General features: G+C 33.2%; 2 protein-coding genes across 3 annotated transcripts; both read right to left on the bottom strand.

The window, feature by feature from the left end:
• Positions 1-5,840, bottom strand: LOC114712821 (ABC transporter G family member 11-like). Of its 2 annotated transcripts, none has more exons than XM_028897369.1 (8): positions 5,457-5,840; positions 3,281-3,360; positions 1,873-2,343; positions 1,704-1,793; positions 1,476-1,610; positions 1,108-1,314; positions 895-981; positions 1-799 (listed from the first exon to the last, which is right to left on the bottom strand). In XM_028897369.1, the coding sequence occupies exons 1-8, from the start codon at positions 5,773-5,775 to the stop codon at positions 116-118; spliced, it is 2,073 nt and encodes a 690-aa protein (XP_028753202.1). In that variant the 5' UTR covers positions 5,776-5,840; the 3' UTR covers positions 1-115. The 2 variants fall into 2 exon arrangements, with proteins under 2 accessions (XP_028753202.1, XP_028753203.1); XM_028897370.1 differs by having other exon boundaries at positions 1,476-1,607.
• Positions 5,841-22,099: 16,259 nt separating this feature from the next.
• Positions 22,100-27,938, bottom strand: LOC114712724 (ABC transporter G family member 11-like). Its single transcript, XM_028897271.1, has 8 exons — positions 27,617-27,938; positions 25,174-25,253; positions 23,811-24,281; positions 23,639-23,731; positions 23,384-23,541; positions 23,071-23,254; positions 22,859-22,945; positions 22,100-22,762 (listed from the first exon to the last, which is right to left on the bottom strand). Exons 1-8 carry the CDS (start codon positions 27,936-27,938, stop codon positions 22,100-22,102), a joined length of 2,058 nt encoding a protein of 685 aa, XP_028753104.1.
• Positions 27,939-27,949: the final 11 nt, after the last annotated feature.

Here is a 27,949-nt window from a genome sequence, read left to right as displayed (position 1 = left end):
TTATAAAAAGAGACAAACCTATTCAAAAAATTAGATCTTATAATAAGTGACGAAAGGAGTAATATTTTAAGTAGAGTCCAGTACATTGATCCGAGGCATACGCATTGACCTCATTCTAATAACTCATTGGATTTAATTTATGCAAAGCCTTCTGTAAAGGTGTAGCATTTGGATTAGCCATGACCTGTATGCTTCTCTTAGGAGTTCCAGAAAGCAAAGAAGCAACTACAGGCTTCATCTTCTCAGTGCCCTTTATGATTATCAAGAACACAACTCTATACACAACGATCATCCCCAGAAGAACGGCAAGATCAACCCACTTAGAATAGCTCATGTTGACTTGCAATTCGTTTCTCAGAATCTCTTCCCCAGAATGATTATCAAATCTGAGTCCTTCAAACTCGTTCTTGAACAGTCCTTGGTAAGCGTATCTATGGAAGGCGACGTAGAAGAGAGGATACTTCCAGAAGATTCTGGGAAGATCATTGGGCAATCTGAAGAAGCCTCCTGCGAGGATCATGATGCCTTGAAGACCAGCACCGGTTATGATTCCCATGAGGAAGTTAGGGACGATGCTAGCCACTATCATCATCAGGCTTTCAACTAACATCAGACATGAAAATAGCACACTGCAGAAGAACATGAAGTGTTCAGCAGAATTTTGAAGGCCTGGGAGGTAATAGGCTATGGCCCCAGGAATGAGAGTCGCGAGCACTAGGTATGGGATTGAAGATAATGTGTTTCCTATCACATAGGCTGTCACTCCATAGTGCCCATTTAGCCTTTCTCTTTGAAATACCTATATCAGTAAAATTGAAGACTTGTCCGTAAAATATTTTAACTTAAAACCTTAAGGCTCGTATATGGATCATTTCGATGAAGGAGGATATATACCTTCATATCTTCTACAAATGAAGGGAATCCACCAATGGTCATGAAAGTTATGAAGGAAGACACAAACGCAAGAAGTGAAACTCTATCCTGAAACAAGGATAAACAAATGCAGACAAAATTGTTAATTAGTATTGTAAAGTGGATCACCTGCTTGCAATTAAGAATGTCACGAAGTCTCAAAGCATGCTCCAATAATATGTTATTCTTTCTTACTTGAACAGACGACCTTTTGCTCGTACCCAAATCATAGAACACAGTGGCCAGACCTAGCGCCACGGCGACGTATATGACAAGGCGTAGCCAGTAATAGCCTACATCACGACGCATGTTCACAAATGATCTCTTTGTAAGAACAATGCACTGAGTATGGAAGCTTGCATGCCCTCTTTTCTCCTTCTTCTTCTCCACCATTCCAGTTTCCTGAAACGCACAATTGCATTACAGTTACATGTATATTGGTTATACATAGTTCATTATCTTAGCTTCTTCATTTGATATATATTTATAAATATATATGTATGTATAGTTCCTATAAAATTTATGCTCTTGATAAGGATGAAGTATGGATCTGACATCTATACCTGTGGAGATAGCGCTGCTACTTCTGCTTCAACTTGTTGGTTCAAATTAGAAGACTTGTATGATTTCACAAGCATTTCTATTGCTTCTTCTGTAGTTTTTCTTTGAGTTCCAACGAAGCCCAGTTCAATGTCCTGCTAAACCAATGAGAATCTCAATCAATTGATGTCTGAGTTTAGCTACACAGTGGCTAATACAATGTTTAACTCTATATAGTGCATGAAGCAGACCTGATCATCAAAATCATTATTTATAGTTTTCAAGAAATGATCGGATGGATTCTGGAGAGCAGGACAAGGAAACCCATTTGAAGCAAAGAACTACAACATATAACAGCGTACATTAGTCTATAATTGAAACATGAGATCAGAACAAAGCCATGTGGATCCAAACCCTAACCTCACTTGCTGCAGAAACAGGACCAAAGAACACAGTTCTTCCATAAGAAAGAAGACACAGATTATCAAAAAGCTGAAACACTTCAGTACTAGGTTGATGAATGGATGCAATAATGGTCCTCTGGATCCCATCCTTTCGATCAAGGCTGGCGATTCTGCTCATGACATAGTACGAGGCTGCACTGTCAAGTCCACTGGTTGGTTCATCAAGAAACAGAAGTCTTGGACGTGTCAGGATCTCTATACAAATACTCACTCTCCTCTTTTGGCCTCCACTGATTCCCTTACAACCCCAACCTCCAATTCTGGTGTTAATGGCATCTTGCAGACCCATTTCTCTTATTGTGAACTCTGCCCTCTCCTTTTTCTCTTCCTTGGACATTGTGTCTGGTAATTGAAGCTGAGCTGAATAGTTCACTGCTTCTCCAACTGTTAGGGTTGTGAGCAAAGTATCATCTTGGGTCACATACGCCTGAAAGAAACAATGTAGAAGTGCATCATTTTTTGAATCTTTTAGGGTTATTGACACTGACTATTTGCTTTACTATTTTCGCCTACTTACCCTAAAATTCATCAGAAAGTGGCTAGTTTTCCTGTGATGAAGAGTATGTTATTTAACATGATCTTTTTTTACTAAATTCTTATTTAACTGGACATGTGTCTTCTGCAGTCGTCCAGTCAACTCTAAGAAGGGAGATAAAGAAAATTTTGAGATCTAGTTATCTTGTGGCTTTTTTTTTTTAATCGATAGATGTCGTTTTTTTTAATTTCTTGAATATTCTCGGTACTCTCTCTCTCTCTATGTAAAATATTCCCTCCCATCCTTATTTGGTTAAGTCATTAACCTGGCAAACTTTTAAATGCATCCATATTTAATACCATGAATTACATTAAAAAAACAATCAAACTTTTAAATATTAAATAAGGGTTAATCTTAAATCAATATAATTAATACCATTTAGCAATTTATAACAGAAACAACCAATTTTCTTAAAAAGATGTCTTGTAATAAAAACGAGTGGAGGTAAGTAGAAACATTTTGAAATTTTAAACAGGCACACACATATTAAATTAAGCACATGCTTGATAATAAAATTATTCATTATCGTAACACTCCATCAATTGTCTCTCTTAAAGTTTCCCGTAGAATGTGACCACGTAATAAAAAGTACCCATCTGACCTTTAATTTTCTCTTTTCTTCTTCTATTTGATTATTGTTGAGAAAATATCAATATGACTAATTTGAAAAAAAATTGTCTTATATATAGGACTAACATCAACCCTCAAATTAAATCTTACATTAAGGACTGAGGGAATAACAAATTAAAACATATAGAAAATTAAACATTATATTATATCTGAGAGGAAGAAACAATTTCTTCTTAATGGATGAAAAAAGTCTACGTACCGAGGTGCCATAAGCAAGTGCTTGTTTGTGGCCATTAATAAGAATTTCCCCTGCTTGCCTTGTGTTTGAACCCAATCTCCCTGTAATTATAATTCATTTCAAAGTTTTGGTCAAACACACCTTAAGAAAAGAAAAAATATATCAAAATCTTTCTCCCTAGCAAATTCCGATTTGAATTCTCTCTATTCATCATTTTATTAAAAAATGTATTGTACGTATTATACTCCCACGATTACTCATTATAAAACCTACTTTATCTAAATTTAGATACAATGGAAATTGGGGGAAAATGAAATTTAGTTGACGTGTAAATTTTTTTAAATTATTTTCGCCCTTATTTGAATGCCATCATTTTTTCTAAACTTCAATTAAATGATATGAGAAGAAAAATATTATCCTAATTACGTTCCTAACTTTATAGTGGGATACTACCCTAATTCTTAATATAAGAGTTATTTGGATATTGAATTTGATTATAAATATGAGATCTTTTCAATCTATTTTGTCTCTCAAATTTATAATTCATTATCTAAAGTATTCCTATTGATTATACATGTTAAGAGAGTTTTCATCCAAGGACAGTCATAATTTAAAAAGATACTTTAGGGAGATCAACCCATATTTGTTATAAATAGCTAACTTAACTAATTTTTTTAACTTAATCAAATTACTTAAGTAACTCTTGTATTTAGAACCAGAATAGTATAATTATTGACCCAGAGAGTATAATTATCTTGTTTTCTATTCAACTAACCCACCTAGTTGATCAAATTAATTTACAGTGTGAAACAAGCCCTAACGGAAGTTTCCCCTTTATTATCTACTTTGGGGGCAGTTTTGACTACTAGGAAACAACAGTCATATATATCTAATGAGTTTCTACATGATAGTTGCAGCTTTCAATATTATGAAACGATAAAGGAGGGTTCGTAGAAATTATGGTTTTAGACTTTTAGGGGTCTTCTATGAACCGCACAGATGTCTCCAAGCTGTGGACACATCCATAACATCTGAAAGTGATATTTACAACCAAGTATGATAGGTACTCCTTGGTTTAAAATCATAAAGCATTTTTAACTAAATTACACCCAATCAATAAATTAGTTAATGTTATTAAAAATACATTCTTTTTTTATATATATCCTGATTTAATAGGGTGTCTCAATTAGTAATTAATTAACGGTTGATCCTTAAATTTTTATATTTACAGCTTAAAAACCAAAAAATGCCATATATATTTTTAAACATATTATTTGACGAAAAATACTTTATAATTTAAAAGGAATGAAATACTTTGGACCAGACAATAACGGTCACATATTTAATGAGATGTTTATATGCAGTTGTAGCTTTCAATGCTATGCAATAATAGAGGGTTTGTGGAAAATATCGTTTCATGGGTCTTCTGTGAGCCACGCGTCTAACGTCTTCAAGTACTACAATAATTGCAAGTGGAAATCCATAATAATTTAAAGTGATATTTGTCCCAAACATAATTTTTTAGCCAAATTTGTACCCATAATGATATACTTAAGAATATATATATATATATATATATATTTGTGTGTGCGTGCGTAAGAATACGTAGTTCTACTAATCTTTTTGTGCATTATAAAGAAATTTTATTCATCCAAGATGCCTTTAACTCTGTAGACAAGAAAGTTTTCACTAGCTATCTTCATTCATTGTTTAGTATGCATAATGGATGTGATACACATCAAAACAGACAATACAGAAGATCATTTTGATAGCACTAATCATCATTTCACTTAAGGCAACAAATCATTTTGACAGAATTGGAATATATGCATGAAATCCAACTTACTACGTGAACTATATCAGTATATCGATATACTCCAGCCAATCCTGTATATCTAAATGATTTACATAGATGAAGAAAATTGGCTAAGTTTATTATTTACAAAAAAAAAATGTTGATTTTTTTAAACTATCCCCATGTGAAAACTGTCCTCATTGATTGTAGCCATTAGTGTATGTAATCAATGGAGGTGGTTTGGGAGGAAAATAATAAATCTGAGAGACAAATTGAGTCAAAGTTTTACATTTATAGTAAAAACTTACTTTTTAACTAGTTCTTATATTTAATACAGGTGGGAGTATCATCCTATATACGAGCAAAAAAGCATGTAGAAAGTGAAAGAAAATTAATTATTACCTGCTAAAGTATCAAGAAGAGTAGACTTGCCACAACCCGAAGGACCCATAATGGCCAAAAGCTGTCCTGGTTTTGCATAACCAGTGAGACCTTCCAGTATTTTTCTGCTTCCATTAACCCCTTTCTTCTTCTTCCCACTTGAAGAAGCTGTCACCCACACATCCTTCCACGTCAGCCATATCCCCTTCTCCTCTCCTCCATCAATATCATCCTTCTTCTTCTTCGTCTTTGTTGGACAACTTGATGCTTCTTTTACATCTAACGTCGTCGTTTCAATCTCTAGCCCAGATGGAAATGGAGGATAATGAAGGGAAGCCATTGTTGGAAACTATAGAGAGAGAATAATAAGAAAGGGAGAGGGGGGAGAGCAAGGGGAGTAGTTTAGTTGAATTTGGCTTAAGCTGATTTATGGCTTTGAAGAGGTAGTATTTAATAGAATGTTTGTGTGCCCTGGCTACATTACAAACACGTGTTTCAGAGTTTTCCTTTCATACACGTGGTCCTGCCAATAATCTTGTGTTTCCATTATACCACGCATTTAATATAAAAGCTAGTTGGAGATTTAATTTGTAATTGGTCCTAAATATAATAACTTAATCCACTTTATCTCTAATATTTATCCATTTCACTCTCAAGTAATCCCTATAATGATTGCACATGTTAAAAAATCTTATCAATTGGTTGTTTCAACGCATATAATTGATATAAGTATTTTAGAAAAGACAATATCTATTTATTATAAATAACTAATTTAATTAATTTTTTAATATTTATAAATTAGTTATCTAACTTTTATTAAAGATTGGAGGTAGTATCATATTGTAACAGTGCAAGGAAGCTGACAATTGATTATCTTTTTTTTTTTTTGGCCAAAGACAATTGATTATCTAGGTACTAACTTTTTACAGCTTTAAAGGAGTGTCCAAAAATCCCAAAAAAAAAAAACAATTATATCAATACGACGTGAGCTGACTGTCCAATGGAATCGTATATTCATTAACTTTCCTATACATTGCCGCGGTTAAAATAAGGATTCATACAATTTTTGTCTCTTAATATATGGTCGCATGATTCTATTTTTAGCATATTTTATACAGATTAAAAAAAATCTTAAATTTCATTAATTCTCATTTAAAATTTAACAACTTTTCAACATTATCCATATTTAATATATATTATATCTGATGTAAATAAAGTCAACACATTAATAAATAAGACCAATATTAATGAGGGGTAAAATTATACATTCATACAAAAAAAATTCTCTTAATGTCCTATAAATAGGACAAAAAATATCTTCTCTCTCTACCGTGTAAATAAGACTAAAGGAATATATAATAATCAAATCAATAGCTTCTATGTCACCATTTAACTTAAAATTTTTGGCCTGATATAATGATGGATAATTTCCATACTTGTTTTTTTTATACTTAATTTCCATGCTTGTTAACACAACTATATTTATTCCGAAATCATTCGTGGTTCAAATGTTCCCCCAAAGTGGAACTCGGGCTCTTAGTCTAAGCTCGTTTTAATCAATAAACTCGTTTTAATCAATATGTACATGTTAGGATATCTAAGTATGGGTAGACTCGAGTTGATGTAAATAGTTCCACATTGAATATGTGTGTGTGTATAAATTGGAAAGATCCATTAATTTAAAGAAGTTCCAAGAAAGAAATTTACTTACCAACAAATCTTAATAACAAGTGACCAGTATGAACTTGCTGTCATTCCTTATTCAGGAACTTATCATTACGTGCTTTTCAGATATCAATAGACTTTAGGGTAATTAAATTCTTTTTTATAAGACCTAATTGTCATTCTCTCTCAATTTAAGTTTATGATTTTGAATTAAGAGTGGTCCTTTTCACTCTTCGTGGTCCATTATTTGTTCTCTCCCCCCATTCCATCCGGCTCTCACTTCTCAACAAGCGATGATGTCAAAATCATTTTTTTTTCTGTTAGAGAATAATTCCAAACTGAGAAAAGATCAAAAGAATATGCGGCCCTAAAAAATCAGCATCTTGACTTTTGACAGCCACATAATTTCACGTATCATATATCATGTTCATTGTACGAATAAACGTGTTTTAGTCAAAAATTCCAAACAATATTTCCCTCCGATATGATGATGCACTGGAGATTCCCATTCAGTACGTATATTTCCATTATAAGCGAGAAAATTATATTATTAAAAAGCACAGTCATTCATAAGCCAAATTAATATATCTCACTTCCTTAATTTCTTTATGTAAGGGGAAATCTCATCTAAATCCAACCAAAATGCTCAAATCTCAAATTAGTCTATCAAATTCAACAAATCTCCAATTGTACCAGGAGAACAGATTTGGGATTTGAGTAATGTGTTTTTAAAACATTTTGTATCACTTTTTTTTTTTTTTTTTAAAAAAGCTAGCCCCCTCATTGGCCGAAGCTACTCTGACGTCGGTATTGGCAGTGACTTTGTGGGGGGAAAAATTGTTGTGAATAACAAATGGAGACTTGTGAATTGTTAAATTGAACTTTTCAATTTTATAGAGGGAGAATTATAATAAGATTTCAAGAAAGAAAAAAAATTACAAAACAAGTTCTAAAAATTATTATTTTTCACTCTAAAACTTGTCATTACAACCTGTTTAAATTGTTATTAGGATCTTTTAATAAATATTTCTCTTTCTTAGGATTTGATTTTAATTCTCCCTTTCATATATCCATGTCTTATGGCTGAACAACAACAGAGATTTATTTAATGGTGCGACTTTTTTACAAAAGTCTTGTCATAAATAGCTAATGGGAACTTATGAATTTTTAAATCACTATAACAAATAAGATTTTTAGTCGTGACTTTTAACGGGCTCTAGAAAATCGTAGCTGAAAGTATATCCTTCAGCGACGGCAAGTAAGTTGCCATTCAAAGTCTTTAATAGTGACAAGTAAGTTGCCACTCAAAATGAGACTTTTGGTGAGGACATGGCATCTGGCTTTTCTCCGGAGACACTTTCCGTTGAAAGTCTTTTTTGGGTAGTGAATCAAACTTGTTGATTTCTAAACTCAAGTTGTTAATGTCTAATCATATCTTGTGAATCACAATACTACACGCAAAATATATATATTTTTTCTAGGAAAATAACATCTCACAAAACAATAAATCATGAATAACATACTAAATAACTTATATTAAAAAAAAAATCTCTCTCCCTGGAACCTCAGAAGTAATGGTGTACAAATCTATTCATTCCCTTCGCTTGTGGGATATTTTAATCGTACATCTAGTTACCACAGGTTGTTGGTGCATGCCTTGATGCTAATTATATATATATATATATATATATATATATATTTATGTTATCATTTTATTGAGAGTTTCTCTTTGACCTACGTTTCTTTCATGCACGGTCACAATTCTAACAAACAAGAGGCGAAAATGCATTCACAAACCTTGCATGTGCAGTGCCCTTGATGAAGACGAACGAAAACGATGGAATGGAGGATGAGAACCACGAAAAAGATAGAAATCGAGATATCCTTTTTTGTAATTATTTATTATTGTTCACTTATAATATGTATTGAGGTCTGTTTATGTAAATACTACTTCTAGTTCTTAATATGAGAACTAGTTGAAGATTCGATTTTATTTTAAATATAATACTCTAATCCACTTTATATTATATATTTATTTATTTTACCCCCAGGTAATCTCTATATTGATTGGAATAATTAATTGTTTCAATGCATATTATTAATAAGAATATTTTAGAAGAGGTGGCACTTATTTACTACAAATAACTAATTTAATTAATTTTTTTAATATTCATAAATATCTAACTTAACTAAAACTTTCTCAGACTACTTTTCAGCTAGAAAGGGAATTCGATAAACTCAAAAATTCTCAAAATGCCAACTTCATCGCACAATGCATATTTCTTCCAAGTCGTCTTCTTCTTGTATTCTTCTTCATGCTCTTTTTTTCTCTTGCCAACATTCTTCTTCTTGTTCTTGCTTCTTATATTCTTTTAAGCTCACCGTTGAAACTTGATCTCTTTTAATTATTTACAATGACTTCTTTTCAGTTGATAAATCTGAATGAAATAAGTTAAAATTATTTGTGACCATCAAAACCTTTTAATAATAGCGGATTGAAATCAAATAAGGTTTAATTCTAACATGCACGATGGACATTAAAAAAAACAAGTAAAATGAATGGGGAAGAAATAATATGAGCGTATGCCTTGCAATAAGCTTTGTGCCTCTTTTTTTTCTCCTTATTATTCCCTAATTAATACAGATAGTAAGGTATAGGTGAAAGTCAAAATTTTAAGTCTTCCCAATATATTCTTCAATAAAATATAAACAAAAAAAAAGAATAAGAAGAGGAAGATATTTTTGGATTAGAAAATTTATTTGGTATGTAGGAAGAAACTGTGCTTTATTTTTTATTTTTAACATTGAAAGTTTGGTGTGAAACAATAAAGAAATAAGTCGAAATAAGTCAAAATGCCAAAATGTCATAAATAATTAAATATATAGCAGTCATTAAAACACCGAACTTGAGTTTTTCAAAATTATGGACATTATCGCAGTATAAAAATACGGGGCTAATATTTTAAATAGAAATGACACTTAAATAGTTTATAAAAATAATCGCAATTATACATATTTATATAAATTAGTATTTATTTTGAAACATTTATAAATTAAAATATTTTAAATGAAAAGGGATAAAATAGATAAAATATTTTATAATCTATAGGACAAAATTAGCAAGGAATTTTTTGTTCGCCAGTTCTACGTGAATATGTAGCTAATATATTAAGATAAGAAATTATCAGACCCTCCATTTCTTATTCTTGAAACTCGTTTTCTTCTTCTTCTGGCCAAGGTGAAGCTTGTTTTACTCAGTCCAAACATCATCCAGTCCAACTGAATTCAGTCACATCAACATCATCTTAAAATGAGATTTTTCTTAGAAATTTGGTTTGATGGCAATTTTTAAATGGTGAAAAAGACTAATATCATGCCGGCTGACAAAATAAACGTACCAAACTTTAAGAACCTGTAATTTTCGTGGCAAATAAACAATAGAACCACATATTTTTGGGAGAAGTGTTCAAAAAAACTCCTCATTGCAAAATTTCTTATCCAACGATATTTAGAGACTTAAGGTTTCGGTAATAAATTTTGGAATGACATGATCATATTCATTGTACTAGGGCGATAAAAAGTGATGCTAACATTATAACCACAATTCCATCCCCAAATTTGACCCGGCACGTACGGTTTCTATTATTCATTATGCACGACTTTGGACATCGTAGGTCCCAAAATTGAATGGGGCCAATAAATTATAAGCTTCCAACCAAATGGTTGTTATATTTACTTTTTTTCTTCGTATAAATTACAAATTTATGATTGAATAAATTAATCAATTAATTACAATTTTTTTAGAAAAAAATGTCCCATTAATCAGTTAATTGAATCTGAATTCATGAGTAGCATCAAATATCAAATAATTGTTGCATGAAAAAAGGTATCCAATCACGAAACGTGATCCCAATATCACATTGTGAAAAAATAACTTCCAGCTTAAATGAATGTTTGGTTTGACCTCTAGAAAGATAGACTTATGATAGACTTCTCGACTAAAAGCTAAAAGCAACTTATAGGCCTATTTGTTAACATGATTGAAATTACTTATAAACATATTTCACATAAGTCGAGACAAAACTCCTCTCACATGTTTATCTTGCATTCCGTAAATCATGATTAAAAAGCTACTTATAAGCTGTTTCATAGTTGGTCTAGCTTTTGACTTCTTCATATTCACTTCTTTTTCCCTCTGTTTTGAGTCTTCATCTAAATAAGTTTTTGTCAAACTGATTTTTGTACAAAAATAATTCTAAACATAAATTACATTACACTATCTAATTACTTAATTTAATTTTTGTAAAAGTCAAATTAAAAAAAAGTTACTTCTACCATTGTTGATACGGACACATATTTAACATTTCACATTTGGTACCAAAATCAAGACAGTTTTTGTGAGAGTGGAATGCATTATTTTTATTGAAAATACATTTGAAATATAATCCAAATACAATCCGTCAATTGACTGAGTTTGATGGACCACGAAATTTGAACGGTTCAAATCGAATCATTACGGTTGACATCTTTCTTTTTTTTTTTAATGTTATGCCAACTTTTTCCAAAAGAGGAAAAAAAATTATACCTCTTATTCTAACCCTACGGAGAGCCCGCCACTCGCACACCCAAACTGAATAAATCCACACTTTCCCTTGACCACACGGAATTTGACCTCCCAACCTCCTTAACAAGATCGAGGAGTGAGTTGATGCCATTTGTGTAAGACAGATTCACAATACAAATAAATAAAACAATAAAAAGATGTGAATCTTCTCATAAAATAATACAGCGGAAGAATCTTCAGATACCTCTTGCCATTTGTCTTATCTCGAATGATTTCGGGATCTGAGATAAGGGAATAGAGCTGCAAAAGAGAACAACAGTTAGAAGAAAAGAGTTGTTCAGGTCTCTTCTGACTGGAATAGGGCATAGTGATGGCAACTGGATTAGCCGTCACCAGTCAGGGAACCTCAAGGAAGCAGATAGGTATTTCTCTCTTTTAAAACTATCGCTCTCAGAATATTCAGCCGTCAACTCAATTGTTGCGTGTCTCACCATCAGAGAGTTAACAACACATATATGGACTGAAAAGCTTAACCCTACTAGGCTTGGGCTTTGTTTGACTGAAAGGGCCACACTTTGAGTATTTTATTAATTTCCTAATATATATCTAAATAATAATTATAATAAAATATCTAACATTGTCCCACTTGGCCCTTATACGCATGTCAATTGCCGTGCCTCAGTAAGCTAAGGCTATATTGCAAGAATCATGGCGACAAGTCCTCTTAAGTTGGGTATTATCTTCCATGCATCACAGGCAGCATCCTTACTTAATGGGTATACCTTTATGAATAAACTCAATTTTTGTTCGGTTCCTACTTTATGTTTATCAACCTCAAAAACACAAATGTATATACAATCATAACCAGAGATGACAAATCATAAATTTCATTGCTCATACCTCAACTAATCAATCGGAGGATGAAGTCCCATGTGAGGCGCGTGTGAAACAAAGTCATTCGGTTTCAACCCTTTAGTCAAAGGATCAGCTAGCATTTCCTTTGTACCGATGTATTCAACCGAAATTTGGCCATCCATAACCCTTTCTTTCAAGCATAGGAATTTCAGTTCGACGAACTTACTTCGACTCTTATTCCTCTTGTTGTTGGCTATGGCCACTGCAGCGGTGTTATCACAGTACATTCTGATCGGCCTAGAGATCGAATCAACAATCTTAAGCCCAGCAATGAAATTCTTTATCCAGATTGCTTGTGAACTTGCCTCAAAACACACAATGTACTCAGCATCACCAGTAGAAGGAGCTGTTAGAGTTTGTTTCGTACTCTTCCATGATATGACTCCTTCTACTAGTAGGAAGATATAACTAGTCGTAGACTTATTTGTGTCCAAACATCCTCCCAAATCAGAGTCTGAGTAACCAGTCACTTCTAGATTCTCTGTCCTCTTATATGTAAGCATGGAGTGTTTAGTCCCTTGTAGGTATCTAAACACTTTCTTTGCAGCTGTCCAATGCGCCTCACCAGGATTACTTTGGTACCTTCCCAGCATGCCCACAGCAAAAGCTATATCAGGTCTAGTGCAAACCTGTGCATACATTAAACTTCCTACTGTTGAGGCATATGTGATCCTTTCCATTTGCTTTTTCTTGAGCTCGATTTTAGGACACTAATCTAGACTGAATTTGTCTCCTTTCTCTAAAGGAGTCATGTTGGTTGAACAGTTCTTCATCCGGAATCATTCAAGAACTTTGTTTATATAGGTTTCTTGAGACAGGCCTAAAAGACCTTGAGTCCTATCCCTATGGATCTTAACGCCAATGACATAAGATGCCTCACCCATATCTTTCATATCAAAGTTCTTAAACAGAAACTGTTTCACCTTGTGCAATAGTCCCAGATCGTTGGTTGCAAGTAATATGACATCAACATATAAAATAAAAAATATGATATTGCTCCCACTAACCTTGTGGTATATGCATTCATCCATGATGTTCTCATCGAAACCAAATGATGTGATCACGTCATGGAACTTCAAGTACCACTGTCGTGAGGCTTGCTTTAAACCATATATTGATTTCTTTAGCTTGCATACCAAGTTTTCTTTGCCTTTCGCAATGAATCCCTCAGGCTGCTTCATATAGACCTCTTCGTCAAGATCACTATTGAGAAATGCAGTTTTAACATCCATTTGATGCAATTCCATATCAAAATGTGCAACTAATGCCATGATAATGCGGAATGAATCCTTCTTTGATACAGGAGAAAATGTTTCTCTGTAGTCGATTCCTTCCACTTGCGTAAAACCCTTGGCAACCAACCTTGCTTTGTAACAATCAATGTTACCTTGTGAGTCTCTTTTGGTTTTGTAAACCCACTTACAGCCAATGGCTTTAGACCCACTAGGTAACTCTATAAGCTCCCATATATGGTTGTTTGCCATAGAGTTCATTTCCTCGACCATGGTATCATGCCACAACTTGCGATTCTCATTCTTCATGGCTTGAGTAAAGGTCAAAGGATCATTTTCAATACTAACATCACAGTCAATTTCAGTGAAGTACACAATGTAGTCACTAGGCAATGCCGGCTTTCTCTCTCTAATTGACCTCCTCAGTTCAACTTCTTGAGTCGGCTGAGGTTGCTCATCAGGAACATCCTTTATTACATTCTGTGGTGATTCCACTTCTGTGACAGGTTGGTCAGCTTGCATATGTTCCTGATATCTAGCATCATCAACTTGAGTTATGGGATCCACATCATGTTGTATGACAGCTCTAACTAAAGAAGAGTCATTGACAATTAATGTTGCCTCACCATTTGTGCTAGTGGTCTCTTCTATGTGATCAATTCCTATCTGATCACTCCCACTAATCACATCATTCTCAAGAAACTTAGCATTCCTAGATTCTACAAATCGTTTTGAAGGAGGCGGACAGTAAAACTTATAACCCTTAGACTTTTCTGCATAGCCTATAAAGTAGGCCCTAATAGTCTTAGGGTCCAATTTCTTTTCCTGTGGGTTGTACACTCTTACTTTTGTAGGACAGCCCCATACCCTTAAATGATTCAAACCGGGTTTCCAACCTTTCCAGCTTTCAAAGGGTGTTTTAGGCACTGCCTTTGTTATAATCCTGTTTAGAATATATACAGCTGTCTTGAGTACTTCTTTCCATAGAGAAATTGGAAGTTTGGAGCTACTCATCATGCTCCTAACCATGTCCAGCAAGGTCCTGTTTCTTCTTTCAACTACACCATTCATGTCTGGTAAGCCAGGCATGGTATATTGAGAAACTATACCTTGCTCTCGAAGAAATTCTACAAAAGGACCAGGTGCTTGTCCTTCATTGGTGTACCTACCATAGTATTCACTACCTCTATCAGATCTTACAATCTTAATTGGTTTCCCAATTTGTTTTTCTACCTCTCTTTATATTCCTTAAAGGCATCTAGTGCGTCACTTTTATTATAAAGCAAATAGATATACGTGTAGCGCGAGTAATCATCGATAAAGGTGATAAAATACTTTTGATCGTGTGCGGTTAAATCAGGGCAGCAAATGTTGGTATGTATAATCTCAAGCAATTCAGAACTTCTTTTAGCTCCTTTCTGTGACTTGGTGGTCTACTTTCCCCTTATGCAATCCACGCAAGAATCACATTCTGAATGGTCTAAGGGTGGAAGTATTTCCTTCTTAGTTAACCTTTTGATTCTATCAATGGAGATATGTCCCAATCTCCTATGCCACAAGCTAATAGAATTCTCATTGATGACACTTCGTTTAATACCATGCGAAATATTAAAAGATTGAACAGGATCACAAATAATTTTAAATAAATTATCAATCATTGCAATGTCTGCAATCTTAACATGATGTCTGCTCAAAACATAGAGCCTTTCTCAAGACATAAACCATAATCCAACGGAATTAATTTTGAAATGGAAATTAAGTTCCTCATGTATGTCAGAATATAAAAAGTCTCAAAAAGGTCTACATGAGTATTATTCAAAAAAATACGATAAGTCCCAACCAACTCCACACGATCTGGGTTCCTGCTGCCTGATAGAACCCATTCCTCACTCGGACGTGGTAGCCTGCTTGTTAAGAAGCCCTGCATGGTTGTGGAAATGTGGATCATTGAACCAGTATCAATCCACCAAGTGTCATCATCAACATTAATAGCATGAGATTCTAAGGTAACATGAGAAGTAAACATACCTTTACGTTCAAGCCATGCCTTCCTCTTAGAGCACTCATTCTTCATGTGCCTCTTCTTCTTGCAGAAGAAGCATTTGGCATCCTTCTTATTTGAGGCAGTGGCAGGAGGGATTCTTTTCTTTCTTTTCTTCTTGTCATCCTTATTTCCCTTCCTACTACCACCCCTATTGGAGCTTTCTCCCAGATGAGCTTCCTTAGGTGCACCCTTTCCACTCATCAACAGCCTAGTTTCTTCTTGCACGCACATGGACAGCAATTCATCAACTGACCATTTCTCCCTATGTGTGTTGTAAGATACTTTAAAGGCATCAAACTGAGGAGGAAGGGAGTTCAGGATTAACTACACCAGGAATTGCTCAATAGGCTCCATATCGAAGGATTTCAGCTGAGAGGATAAATCTCTCATCTTCATTATATGCTCAGTAGGCCTATACCTGTAAGCCTCATGGCACATAATTCTGACATAATGGTGCCCCCCATCTGCTTGTCTGTCGGTTTGAACTGTTTGTCCACAGCTTCCAGGTATTCTTTAGCAGTTTCGCATTTAGGAATTACTCCCCGAATGCTCCTGGCAATCCTTGTTTTGATCAACAGGAGAGTAAGGTGATTGTTTTTCTCCCAGGATTCATAATACTCTTTGGCCTCTTTGTCACTCGAGCCATCAGCTGGTTTGGGAGGCCTTTCAGTCTCCAGGACATAGTCCATGTTCAGACAACCGAGATGTAAAGCAATGTCTTCCCTCCAATCAGGGTAGTTAGTACCATCAAGTATAATTTTGTTACTAGCATCAGCAACAATGTTAGGGACAGTAAATGCAGCTGCAATATTAGAGAATCAGTCAAACTTCCAAATAAATAGAGACAATCACAATAAATGTGCCATGTATGCTTAAAACATTAATAAAGCAAAAAATTATAAATACGTATCACTAAGTTCTCCCTGTGGGCAAAGAAATTAGCATAGCATGTATTTATCTCATATTGATGGAACTAGAAGGCATTTATATTTCCTAATACCTGTGGGCTACTTAGAAAATACAAGGCAATTCTATCCCATCCTAATTAAATATACATTGATAATTATCTACCTGTGGGCAAAGACCAATTATGAATGCAAATTTAATTACAATTGATATTTTATAAGTCCATTATGTGATTTATATCGCATGCAATAGATAAAGGATGCTGTGGCTACTCCTTAAAGAAGCATGCTAATCACAAATATCATACAAGTGCATTTAAGTCTAGTATATGCACATCTCAATGGAGAATTTAAACAATTAATTTAATTAACAAGTAAATAACCAAACTAAATTCTCTCACTATTTTATGCATCCGAACAATTGTTTAAACATAAACCTCAGCATATTTCTACTTAAAATAAACATTGCAAAATTCAAATAATTAAAATAATTTGCCTAAATTCATTATCCAAATATTTAGGCAAATAAACAATACAACAAATAATTTTGCAAATTTACACAAAATGTGAAATAGCTAAGATTAATTTTTGTCTCTATTTAAATAATTTAAATAGTTGCATAAAATAAATTACATGTGAAAACCATTTTTTTAAAATAAATAAAACAGTTTTCAATTAGTGGTTTATTTAATAATAAACAAATTCAGGAAAATTAAAAAATAAATGGGTTAAACAAAATTTAAACAAAACAGGCCCCAAAAGAACATTCTAAAATAACAAAATAGTTGTTCAAGCCCAAAACAGAAGCCCAGTAACCAAACAGTGACCAAAAATTGATTTTTGTGCCCAAAAAAAGACAAGCCCAAGACACACAGTGCGGCCCAGATAGCAAACAAAGAGGAAAAAAATCTTAATTCTGTACAAAAAGCCCAATTCGAGGCCCAAACGGTTTTTGTAATGTCACTGTGCGAACCCTTCTTTTTTTTAATAAAAAACAGATTGGCCCAGACAGAATAAGTCCAGACCTCTAAAAAAAAAAATCAGAAACCCAAATCTATTCAGCCCAAAGCACAGAATTAAACAAAACAACCTTTTTTTTTTTATATAAAGCCCAGATCACGGCCCAAAATGCGTCGGCCCAAATTCTTTATAAGTGAAACGGTGAGTTTCACTTCAGGCCGAAACGACGCCGTTTTAAAAACAAACAAGGAAGGCTTCTTAATGCAAAATGGCAGCGTATTATGGCATTGGTCTCCATCCACATGGAGTCGGGTTAGGTTAACCCGACTCCTGACTCGGTTCAGACCCGTTTCGCAGCTCCCTGCAGCTGCCGACGCTAGCCATGGTTTCCGACGGCTCTGGTCTATTTTCCACCGTTAAAAGCGCAATTTTTTGGCCAGAAGACGCTATTTTTCTCTGTTTCTGAGGGCGCAATTCACAAAAAATAACAATAAACAGAATTTTGAACAATAACAGTAGGGAAAAAGGGGCAAAACGGAATTAAAACTCAAACTTTCTTGAATGAAAAAGGGAGTTTCATTTTTGGCCCCTCCAATTCCGATGGAGGTGATGACGGTGGTTATCGGAGAGATGAACATTCTCCTTCCTTCCGTCCCAAATGACCGAAGACATACTCTCTCAAACATAGAAAAGAAAAGGTTTATGACAAGTTGCAAAATGAGAAGGAACCAGAATGTAAAATAAAAATTGAGCCTTTTGAGAAGATCACACATATAGATCTCGAATAAAATCAAGAACCAAAACTGTTTAAAATATCTGGTGAAAATAATAACAATTCCGATCTGGCCTTTGAAATTGATGAAGATATACGGTACAAATAAAGCCAAATCATCCCAGATAAAAAAAACGACCAAATTAAACAAATTAGGCGGAGTAGAACCTAACCTGGCTCTAATGCCATGTGTAAGACACATTCACAATACAAATAAATAAAACAATAAAGATATGTAAATCTTCTCATAAAATAATACAGCGAAAGAATCTTTAGATACCTCTTGCCATTTGTCTTATCTCGAATGATTTTGGGATCTGAGATAAGGGAATAGAGCTGTAAAAGAGAACAACAGTTAGAAGAAAAAAGTTGTTCAGGTCTCTTCTAACTGGAATAGGGCACAGTGATGGCAACTGGATCAGCCGTCACCAGTCAGGGAACCTCAAGGAAGCAGATAGGTATTTCTCTCTTTTAAAACTATCACTCTCAGAATATTCAGCCGTCAACTCAATTGTTGCATGTCTCACCATCAGAGAGTTAACAACACATATATGGACTGAAAAACTTAACCCTACTGGGCTTAGGCCTTGTTTGACTGAAAAGGCCACACTCAGAGTATTTTATTAATTTCCTAATATATATCTAAATAATAATTATAATAAAATATCTAACAATTTGAACTAGGCTCATTGGCTTTTTGAAAAAAAAAATATTTTAATAGATACAAAATATAAAAGAAAGATAATATCTTAACTGTCAGCTTTTCCAAAAAATAATTTGATCATTTAAAAATTTTGAGTTAAAAATTTTAGATTTAAATTATTTGTACAGCAATGAGTAGTAACGTGATGAGCACAATAGTCTTTTGTCAACTCAATATTCTCATAAAAAATTTTCAATTAGAAGATACATACAAAATTGAAGTTTAATTCAAATATGATTTAAAGCTCCTGCAGCTTTTGTTTCCCTATAATTGGAGCCGCCACAATTATCTGAGTATTTTTGCTCCTAATTTTTGGACAATTAACAGTAACTTAAAAAAAGAAAAGAAAAGAAAAGAAAAGCTTTCGACACCCACTTAGTTACTGCCATATAAATTGGGAGGTGAAGAACCACAAATCCATTTTTCCGAAATTGAAATTCGGCGTCACATGAATAACAAAATACTAACTTTTTTTTTTTTTGGGATTCTAGTTTCAACAGAAAAAAGCAAGAGGATTGTGATTAATGTAAGTGCTCCAACTCAAGCAAACGATTACATGAATTAGCGTACCCATATCCTACCTCTAGTCTTTTATATAAGGACTGGTTTGATATTTGATTTGATTTTAAATATAAGACTTTAATCCACTGTATGTCTTATCCATTTTTTCTTAAGGTAGTTCTTTTAATAGTTGTACATGTTAAATGTTTAATCAAATGATCATTATAGCTAATACACATTATTGGCAATGGTATTTTAGAAAAGACGACACCTATTTATTATAAATAACTAACTTAACTAATTTTTTTAATCTACTTAAACTAGTCAACTAATTCTTGTATTAAGAACTGTGAATAGTGTGTGTATGAAACTCCCAAAGATTATGTTATGGGACAATCATGGTCGTGCGTAGAAGAAGCTGAAACTTGAGGTGGAGGATGACGTAGTATGTCAACATTGTTTTATTTAAAAATTAAAAAAAAACATATTAGCGGCTAATGCAGATTTAGTGATTACTTTTGTTTAGTTATTCTACTTTCTCTATTTACTACTTGTATTTCAAAATTTTGAAAATATATTAGGAGCTTCAGTTATTGCTACTTTTGAGGAATAAGAGTGGTTATTAGTAAAACTAGAATAATAAAGAGCTAAACACTTATAACCCCCGAGCCTAGGAATAAAAAATAGTCAATGCCAAAACTAAGATAATAAATAAAAAAATAAAAGTAATCACTAAAATTATAGGATGGTGGTATTATTTCTCAACATCTGAAAATCCAAAAATAATACCGTAGCTTGATTTAATATTTTGAAATTTAGCCTCTTAATTTATCATTTAGTATGTTTGAAAAGGTTTTATTTTGTCATCTTTCCATTTTTACATTTATGATTATTTAAACTCATTATTTAGTTGCACTTTTTGAGACTAAATATTATTAAATTAATTTTCGAAAATTTAAATATAATTTTTCCAAAGGAGAAAGGTAAAAAAGTCAATTACCGCAAGTTCACGAGCCGTTTTAGTCAATTTCTTCAATCATGTCCAAATCAAATCCTATTCCCTTCTCCTGATCAAGATGAGCTTTTTTTAATTAAATTATTAAATAAAATAATATAGCTATTTTATTAAATTTACTGAAATTAAACTATTAAATAAAATAATATAGCTATTTTATTCCCTTCCCCAAATTGAAATTTTAGTGGTTTAGATTAAATTTTTAAAAAAATTATTTTTAAATAATTTTTATTGTAATTTTAAACCGTTATGAATAAAGTTTAGCAATTTTGAATTTATTTATTTTTTTTTTAATAATTTGACATTTTATTAGTACATTAAAAAAATTTAGACCACTAGAATTTCGATCTAAAGAACGGGGAGATGGGCAGTGGAGAGCAAGTGAATGGCAAGAGTAGAGGAGCGGAGATAAATCGATATTCTTACTTGTTCACCCAATGCGCCACCCAAAACAATATACCTTTTTGTCCATAAATAATTAAATATAGTGCTTAATTCTTTTTTAGTCTTTGTCCTTTTTTTAATACATCAAGTCTTGTCTCTTTTAATAATATATTGCTCAAAATTCGACGAAAATTTTTTAAATGTAGTCCATTGCTATTAAACTCATATAAAAAATAAGATACATGGTCATATGTAATTTGAAAATTCAACATACCAGATATAAGAAATTTAATGTAAGTATTTTATGAAAATAAAAACCAAATGGCAGAAACTAATAACAAAACCTTTAAATCTGATAAAAATTTCTATATTAAGTATGACAAATTATGAATATTATTGATGGATTTAATTTCATTGATTTGAATTTGAAATATATTTAAATCAAATTATTGGAGTCATTTTTATATTATAATTATTTAATTATATATTTTTGATAACTATTTATTAATAAAAGTAAGCTTTTATAAGTTTAGTATTCGACTTTATAATCCGAGTTTACGCTCTTATCATTAGTCTGTTTAAATTCATGATTTTGATTGCCTTAGTCTAAACAATAATATTACGTAATAGATTTATAAATTATACTCCCTCTGTCTGCTCCTTTTGAAAGGTCCTATTGATGCATTTTATGAGGCATTTAATATCATTTTAAGGAGTATTAAATTTTTTTTCATATATAGCCGTATTTAATAAGAGCTGTGAGAGACAGTAAAAATTAATATAATGTTCGAATTTTAATGTATTTAATAAGAATAATATTAAATATTGTTTGAATTTTATGACAAATTTAATGCTTTCAACTATATTTATTAATACATATGAATTAGTTGAAAGTAACAGAAGTAGAGGAAGTACTAATTACAGACTAATATTTTAAGTAGAGTCCAATACATTGATCACAGGCACACGCACTGACCTTATTCTAATAACTCACTGGATTTAACTTATGCAAAGCCTTCATGTAAAGGTGTAGCGCTAGGATTAACCATGACCTGCATGCTTTTCTTAGGAGTTCCAGAAAGCAAAGAAGCAACTATAGGCTTCATCTTCTCAGTGCCTTTTATTATTACCAGGAACACAACTCTATACACAACGATCATCCCCAGAAGAACTGCAAGATCAACCCACTTAGAATAGCTCATGTTAACTTGCCAATCTTTTCTCAGAATCTCTTCCCCAGAATGATTACCGAACCTGAGTCCTTCAAACTCGTTCTTGAACAGTCCTTGGTAGGCGTATCTATGGAAGGCGACGTAGAAGAGAGGATACTTCCACAAGATTCCGGGAAGATCATTGGGCAATCTGAAGAAGCCTCCTGCAAGCATCATGATGCCTTGAAGACCAGCACCGGTTATGATTCCCATGAGGAAGTTAGGGACGATGCTAGCCACTATCATCATCAGGCTCTCAACTAACATCAGACATGAAAATAGGACACAGCAGAAGAAGATGAAGTGTTCAGCAGAACTTTGAAGGCCTGGGAGGTAATAGGCTATGGCCCCAGGAATGAGAGTAACGAGTAATAGGTATGGGATTGAAGAAAAGGTGTTTCCTATCACATAGGCCGTCACTCCATAGTGCCCATTTAGCCTCTCTCTTTGAAATACCTGCATCAGTAAAATTGAAGACTTATTAGCAAAATATCTTAAAACCTTAAGGCTCGTACATGGATCATTTCAATGAAGTGAGGAGGATATATATACCTTCATATCTTCCACAAATGAAGGAAATCCACCAATGGTCATGAAAGTTATGAAGGAAGACACAAACGCAAGAAGTGAAACTCTATCCTGAAACAAGGATAAACAAATGCAGACAAAATTATTAACTAGTAATACAAAGTGGATCGCATGCATCCTATTAAGAATGTCATGAAGTCTTAAAGCATGCTCCAAAATACGTTATTCTTTCTTACTCGAATAGACCCTTTGTTCATGCCCAAATCATAGAACACAGTGGCCAGACCTAGGGCCACGGCGACGTATATGACAAGGCGTAGCCAGTAATAGCCTACATCACGACGCATGTTCACGAATGATCTCTTTATAAGAACAATGCACTGAGTATGGAAGCTTGCATGCCCTCTTTTCTCCTTCTTCCTCTCCACCATTCGAGTTTCCTGAAACCCACAATTGCATTATAGGTACATGTATATTGGTTATATATAGCTCATTATCTTAGCTTCTTCATTATATATACTTCCTATAAAATTTATGCTGTTGATAGACATAGAGTATGGATCTGACATATCTACCTGTGTAGATAGTGCTGCTACTTCTGCTTGAACATGTTGGTTCACGTCAGAAGACTTGTATGATTTCACAAGCATATTTATTGCTTCTTCTGTAGGTTTCCTTTGAGTTCCAACGAAGCCCAGTTCGACGTCCTGATAAACCAATAAGAATCTCAATCAATTGATGTCTGAGTTTAGCTACACAATGGCTAATACGAATGTTTGACTCTATATAGTGCATGGAGCAGACCTGATCATCATCAAAATCCTTGTTTATAGTTTTCAAGAAATGATCGGATGGATTCTGGAGAGCAGGACAAGGAAACCCATTTGAAGCAAAGAACTACAACATATAACAGCGTACATCAGTATATAATTGAAACATGATATCGGAACAAAGACGCGTGGATCCAAACCCTGACCTCATTTGCTGCAGAAGCAGGACCAAAGAACACAGTTCTCCCAGAAGAAAGAAGACACAGATTATCAAAAAGCTGAAACACTTCAGTACTAGGTTGATGAATGGAGGCAATAATGGTCCTCTGAATCCCATCCTTGCGATCAAGGCTGGCGATTCTGCTCATGACATAGTACGAGGCTGCACTGTCAAGTCCACTGGTTGGTTCATCAAGAAACAGAAGTCTTGGACGTGTCAGGATCTCTATACAAATACTCACTCTCCTCTTTTGGCCTCCACTGATTCCCTTACAACCCCAACCTCCAATTCTGGTGTTAATGGCGTCTTGAAGACCCATTTCTCTTATTGTGAACTCTGCTCTCTCCTTTTTCTCTTCCTTGGACATTGTGTCTGGTAATTGAAGCTGAGCTGAATAGTACACTGCTTCTCCAACTGTTAGGGTTGTGAGCAAAGTATCATCTTGGGTCACATATGCCTGAAAGAGACGATGTAGAAATACATCATTTTTTTTCTTTTAATCTTTTAGTGTTATTGACATTGATTAGCTACTTTACTACTCTCGCCTGCTTACCATAAAATTCATCAGAAAGCGGCTAGTTTTCCTGTGATGAAGAGTACGTCATTTAATAAGATTATCTTTTTTAAATTCTTATTTAACTGGACACGTATATTAAGCAGTCGTAATTGATAAATGTCGTTTCTTTTTTGTATCTTGAATATTCTTAGTGCTTTGCACCTATATATAAACTACTCCCTCCAATCCTTTTTAGCATTTCTAACTGCCTTATCAAATCAAATAGAAGTAGTTTAAGACATTAACTTGGTAAACTTCTAATGAATTTATCCATACCTCAATACCATGAATTAGACTCAAGAAGTCATAGAAGTTGCAACTAATGAACTATTAAATATGGGTAATCTTGAAAAAAATGTATATTAATACCCTACTTGATGATTTGTTTGGTGACAAGGATGGTTGCGTTTCCTACTGTTAGTTAGTTGCTGTTTTCCAGTCTATCAAAAAAAAAAAAAAAAGCCCTACTTGATGATTTATAACAAGGACGATCAGTTTCTTCTATAAATATCTTATAATAAGGACCAGAAAGAGTAAGCAAAAAAAATTTGAAATTTTAATTCTATATATCAAATATAATCTTGATAATAAAATTATTCACTATCTTAAAATTCAATAAATTGTTTCTCTTAAAGTTTACCATATGATGACCAAGTAATTAAAAGTAAGAAATGAAAACAGAGAAATTGACGAATAGTTGGACAATTTATACGAGAGGAAGAAAGTCTGACCAAGAAAAAAATACCAGAGGAAGAAACTAATTTTTCTTAATGTATGAAAAAGATCTACGTACCGAGGTCCCATATGCAAGTGCTTGTTTGTGGCCATTAATCAGAATTTCCCCTGCTTGCCTTGTATTTGAACCTAATCTCCCTGCAATTATAATTCATTTCAAAGTTTTGGTCAAACAAACCTTAAATGCTTTTTCTTCGAAAAGAAAAATATATATAGTTATTTTTATCCCTAGCAAATTCAAATTTGAATTATATCTATTCATCATTTTTTGGAAAAAAAAAAAGTGCTCTTTGTTTTATGCTCCCACTACCCCTAATCATAAAACCTAATTTATCTAAATTTAGATACCAAGGAAGAAATGAAATTTGGTTGATGTGTAAATTTTTTTTTAATAGCTTTCCCAAGTTAAATGCTATATTTTTTCTCAACTTCAATTAAATGTTATTAAAAAAAATACTCATTTGACCCTTAATATAAAATCTATTTCTCATATTTATTAATTTGTCTTATATTATTTTATTAATACTCCTTCAATTATAATTAAGTCGGGGGGAAGAGAGAGGATATTAAGGAAGATGATTATAAATTTTAGAAAAAAATTATGTTATATTTTGTATAATTAACTAACTTCCTTAACTTCCTTAATCTAATCAAATTAGTTAAATAGGTCTTAGATTAAGAATTAAGGGAATATTATCTTAATTACTCTCGGAACTTTGTAAGGCGACTTATAATTAGGGACACCAAAATGCTAAAAATTGAGTCTTATAAATAATTATTGACGGAGAGAGTATAAATTCTCTCGTTTCTCTTCAACTGTCCCAGTTGGTTGATAACATTAATGTAATTTACAATGCCAAAAAAGCCCTTTTGGTACAAATGTCACTTTCAATTATTATGGATTATTTCTACTACTTGCAATTATTGTAGTTTGAAGACATATGCAGTTCCCAGAAGACCTATGAAGCTATAGTTTCCACGAACCCTCTATTGTCCGTAACCAAACATGACAGATCGATCCTCAGTTTAAAATTACTCCCTCCGTTCCTTATTATAAGAGACATTTGATACTTATAGCATGTTCCTATATATAAGAGACACTTACAAGTTGTCTCTACTTTTTTGTCTTGATTTACTATTTTACCCATATTTATTATCTCCAACTCACACTCTCTCTCCTTCTCACTTCTCTTTCTTTTAATAATTTAATTGTTCTCTCTCCTTATTAATGAGGGCATTTTTGGAAAAAAAAAATTATACTTTTTACACATTAATTGTTTTTAACTAATTTTAACTGTTTTTTTGATCAATATACTTCGGTTATTTGTCTCTTATAATAAGGAAGGGAGGGAGTATAATCTAATTAGTTGATAATGTCGTTAAAAAATTGAGATGTTATGGATGTGTACGCCCACAGCTTGGAGACATCTGTGTGGCTCACAGAAGACATGTAAAACCATAATTTCCACGAACCCTCCCTTATCATTTCATAACATTAAAAGCTGCAAGTAACGTATAGAAACCTCATTAAATATTTGACAGTTCTTTCCTCGTAGATAGTAAAGAGAAAAATTCCTTTTTTTTTTGCCAAAGTTGTACCCATCGTAATATAATTCCTCCAGTTTAAAATATAAGTTAAATTTTATCTATTTATGTTTATCAATAAATTGTTTAAAATCAGTTTAAAATAATAAATATGCAAATTATGAATTTTTTTCTTTCCAAATAAGCCCTTATTAATGAAAAGAATAGATAAAAAAAGCAATAAATGAATTAAGAAGAAAGAGAATATATGCAGAAAAATTGAAAAAAAAAAAACTCATGCTTAGATAAAAGTGAATGTTATCTTATAAAAAAAATCAAGCCCCTCCAACAAAGTTTAACTTATATTTTGAACCGGAGGGGTATTTAAATAATATATATTTGTGTGTATAAGAATGTATAGTTCTATTAATGTTTTTGTGCATTATGGAGAAATTTTATTCATCGAAGATGCCAAACCAACTATACACACACACGGACTAGGTTTTTTAAAATTTGGAGTCACTTCGTGAGTTATTGGCAATAGATGCCACAGATCAAAACATACAATTGAGAAGATTATTTTGACAGGACTAAGCATCATTTCACGTGAGGCCAACAGGTTATTTTGACAGAATTGAAATATGCACGAAATACTACTTAATACATAGACCTTTTTTTTTTTTGCCATTCTACTTAATACATAGACTACATCAAGTATACTGACTAACTTCTATATTCCCGTTGGTTCTATATGTGGGAGCTAGATAACTCATTTATATAAACTAAGAAAATTAGTTAAATTAGTTATTTATGAAAAAAAATGTATGTTGGTTTTCTTAAAATGCTCAAATATGAAAATTACCCTCTCGATAGACGAATTGAACCTACCTTCAGTCGGCTTCTATATTTAAGACACGAGGGAGTATGGATCAGGCAAGCAAAAACATGTAGAAAGCGAAACAGAAAGAAAGAATTACCTGCTAAGGTATCAAGAAGAGTGGACTTGCCGCAACCAGAAGGACCCATAATGGCCAAAAGCTGGCCTGGCTTGGCATAACCAGTGAGACCTTCCAGTATTGTTCTGCTTCCATTAATCCCTTTCTTCTTCTTCCCACTTGAAGAAGCTCTCACCCACACATCCTTCCATGTCAGCCATATCCCCTTCTCTTCTCCTCCATCAATATCATTATCACCCTCCTTCTTGTTTGTTGGACCACGTAAGTCTTCTTCCGCATCTAACGTCGGCGTTTCAATCTCTAGCCCCGATGGGCGTGGAGGATAATGAAGAAGGGAAGCCATTATAGAGAGAA

Source organism: Neltuma alba, unplaced genomic scaffold (genome assembly GCF_004799145.2).
Source record: "Neltuma alba isolate B1F8T4 unplaced genomic scaffold, ASM479914v2 tig00011396_pilon, whole genome shotgun sequence".
NCBI classification, from domain to species: Eukaryota; Viridiplantae; Streptophyta; class Magnoliopsida; order Fabales; family Fabaceae; genus Neltuma; species Neltuma alba.
The sequence above is the reverse complement of the archived record's forward strand: the minus strand, read 5'-3'. Positions and strand labels throughout refer to the sequence as shown.

What these genes read in the sequence shown, in the direction of transcription:
- LOC114712821 (XM_028897369.1), bottom strand. Translation starts at nt 5,775, where the DNA reads ATGGCTTCCCTTCATTATCCTCCATTTCCATCTGGGCTAGAGATTGAA. An exon ending in CACTTGCTTATGGCACCTCG is followed by an intron (nt 2,344 to 3,280) that starts GTACGTAGACTT and finishes TGTTTCTTTCAG; the next exon opens with GCGTATGTGACCCAAGATGA. An exon ending in TAGCAGCGCTATCTCCACAG is followed by an intron (nt 1,315 to 1,475) that starts GTATAGATGTCA and finishes TGTGCGTTTCAG; the next exon opens with GAAACTGGAATGGTGGAGAA.
- LOC114712724 (XM_028897271.1), bottom strand. Translation starts at nt 27,938, where the DNA reads ATGGCTTCCCTTCTTCATTATCCTCCACGCCCATCGGGGCTAGAGATT. An exon ending in CTGCTTCTGCAGCAAATGAG is followed by an intron (nt 23,732 to 23,810) that starts GTCAGGGTTTGG and finishes TATATGTTGTAG; the next exon opens with TTCTTTGCTTCAAATGGGTT. An exon ending in TGAACAAAGGGTCTATTCGA is followed by an intron (nt 22,946 to 23,070) that starts GTAAGAAAGAAT and finishes TCCTTGTTTCAG; the next exon opens with GATAGAGTTTCACTTCTTGC.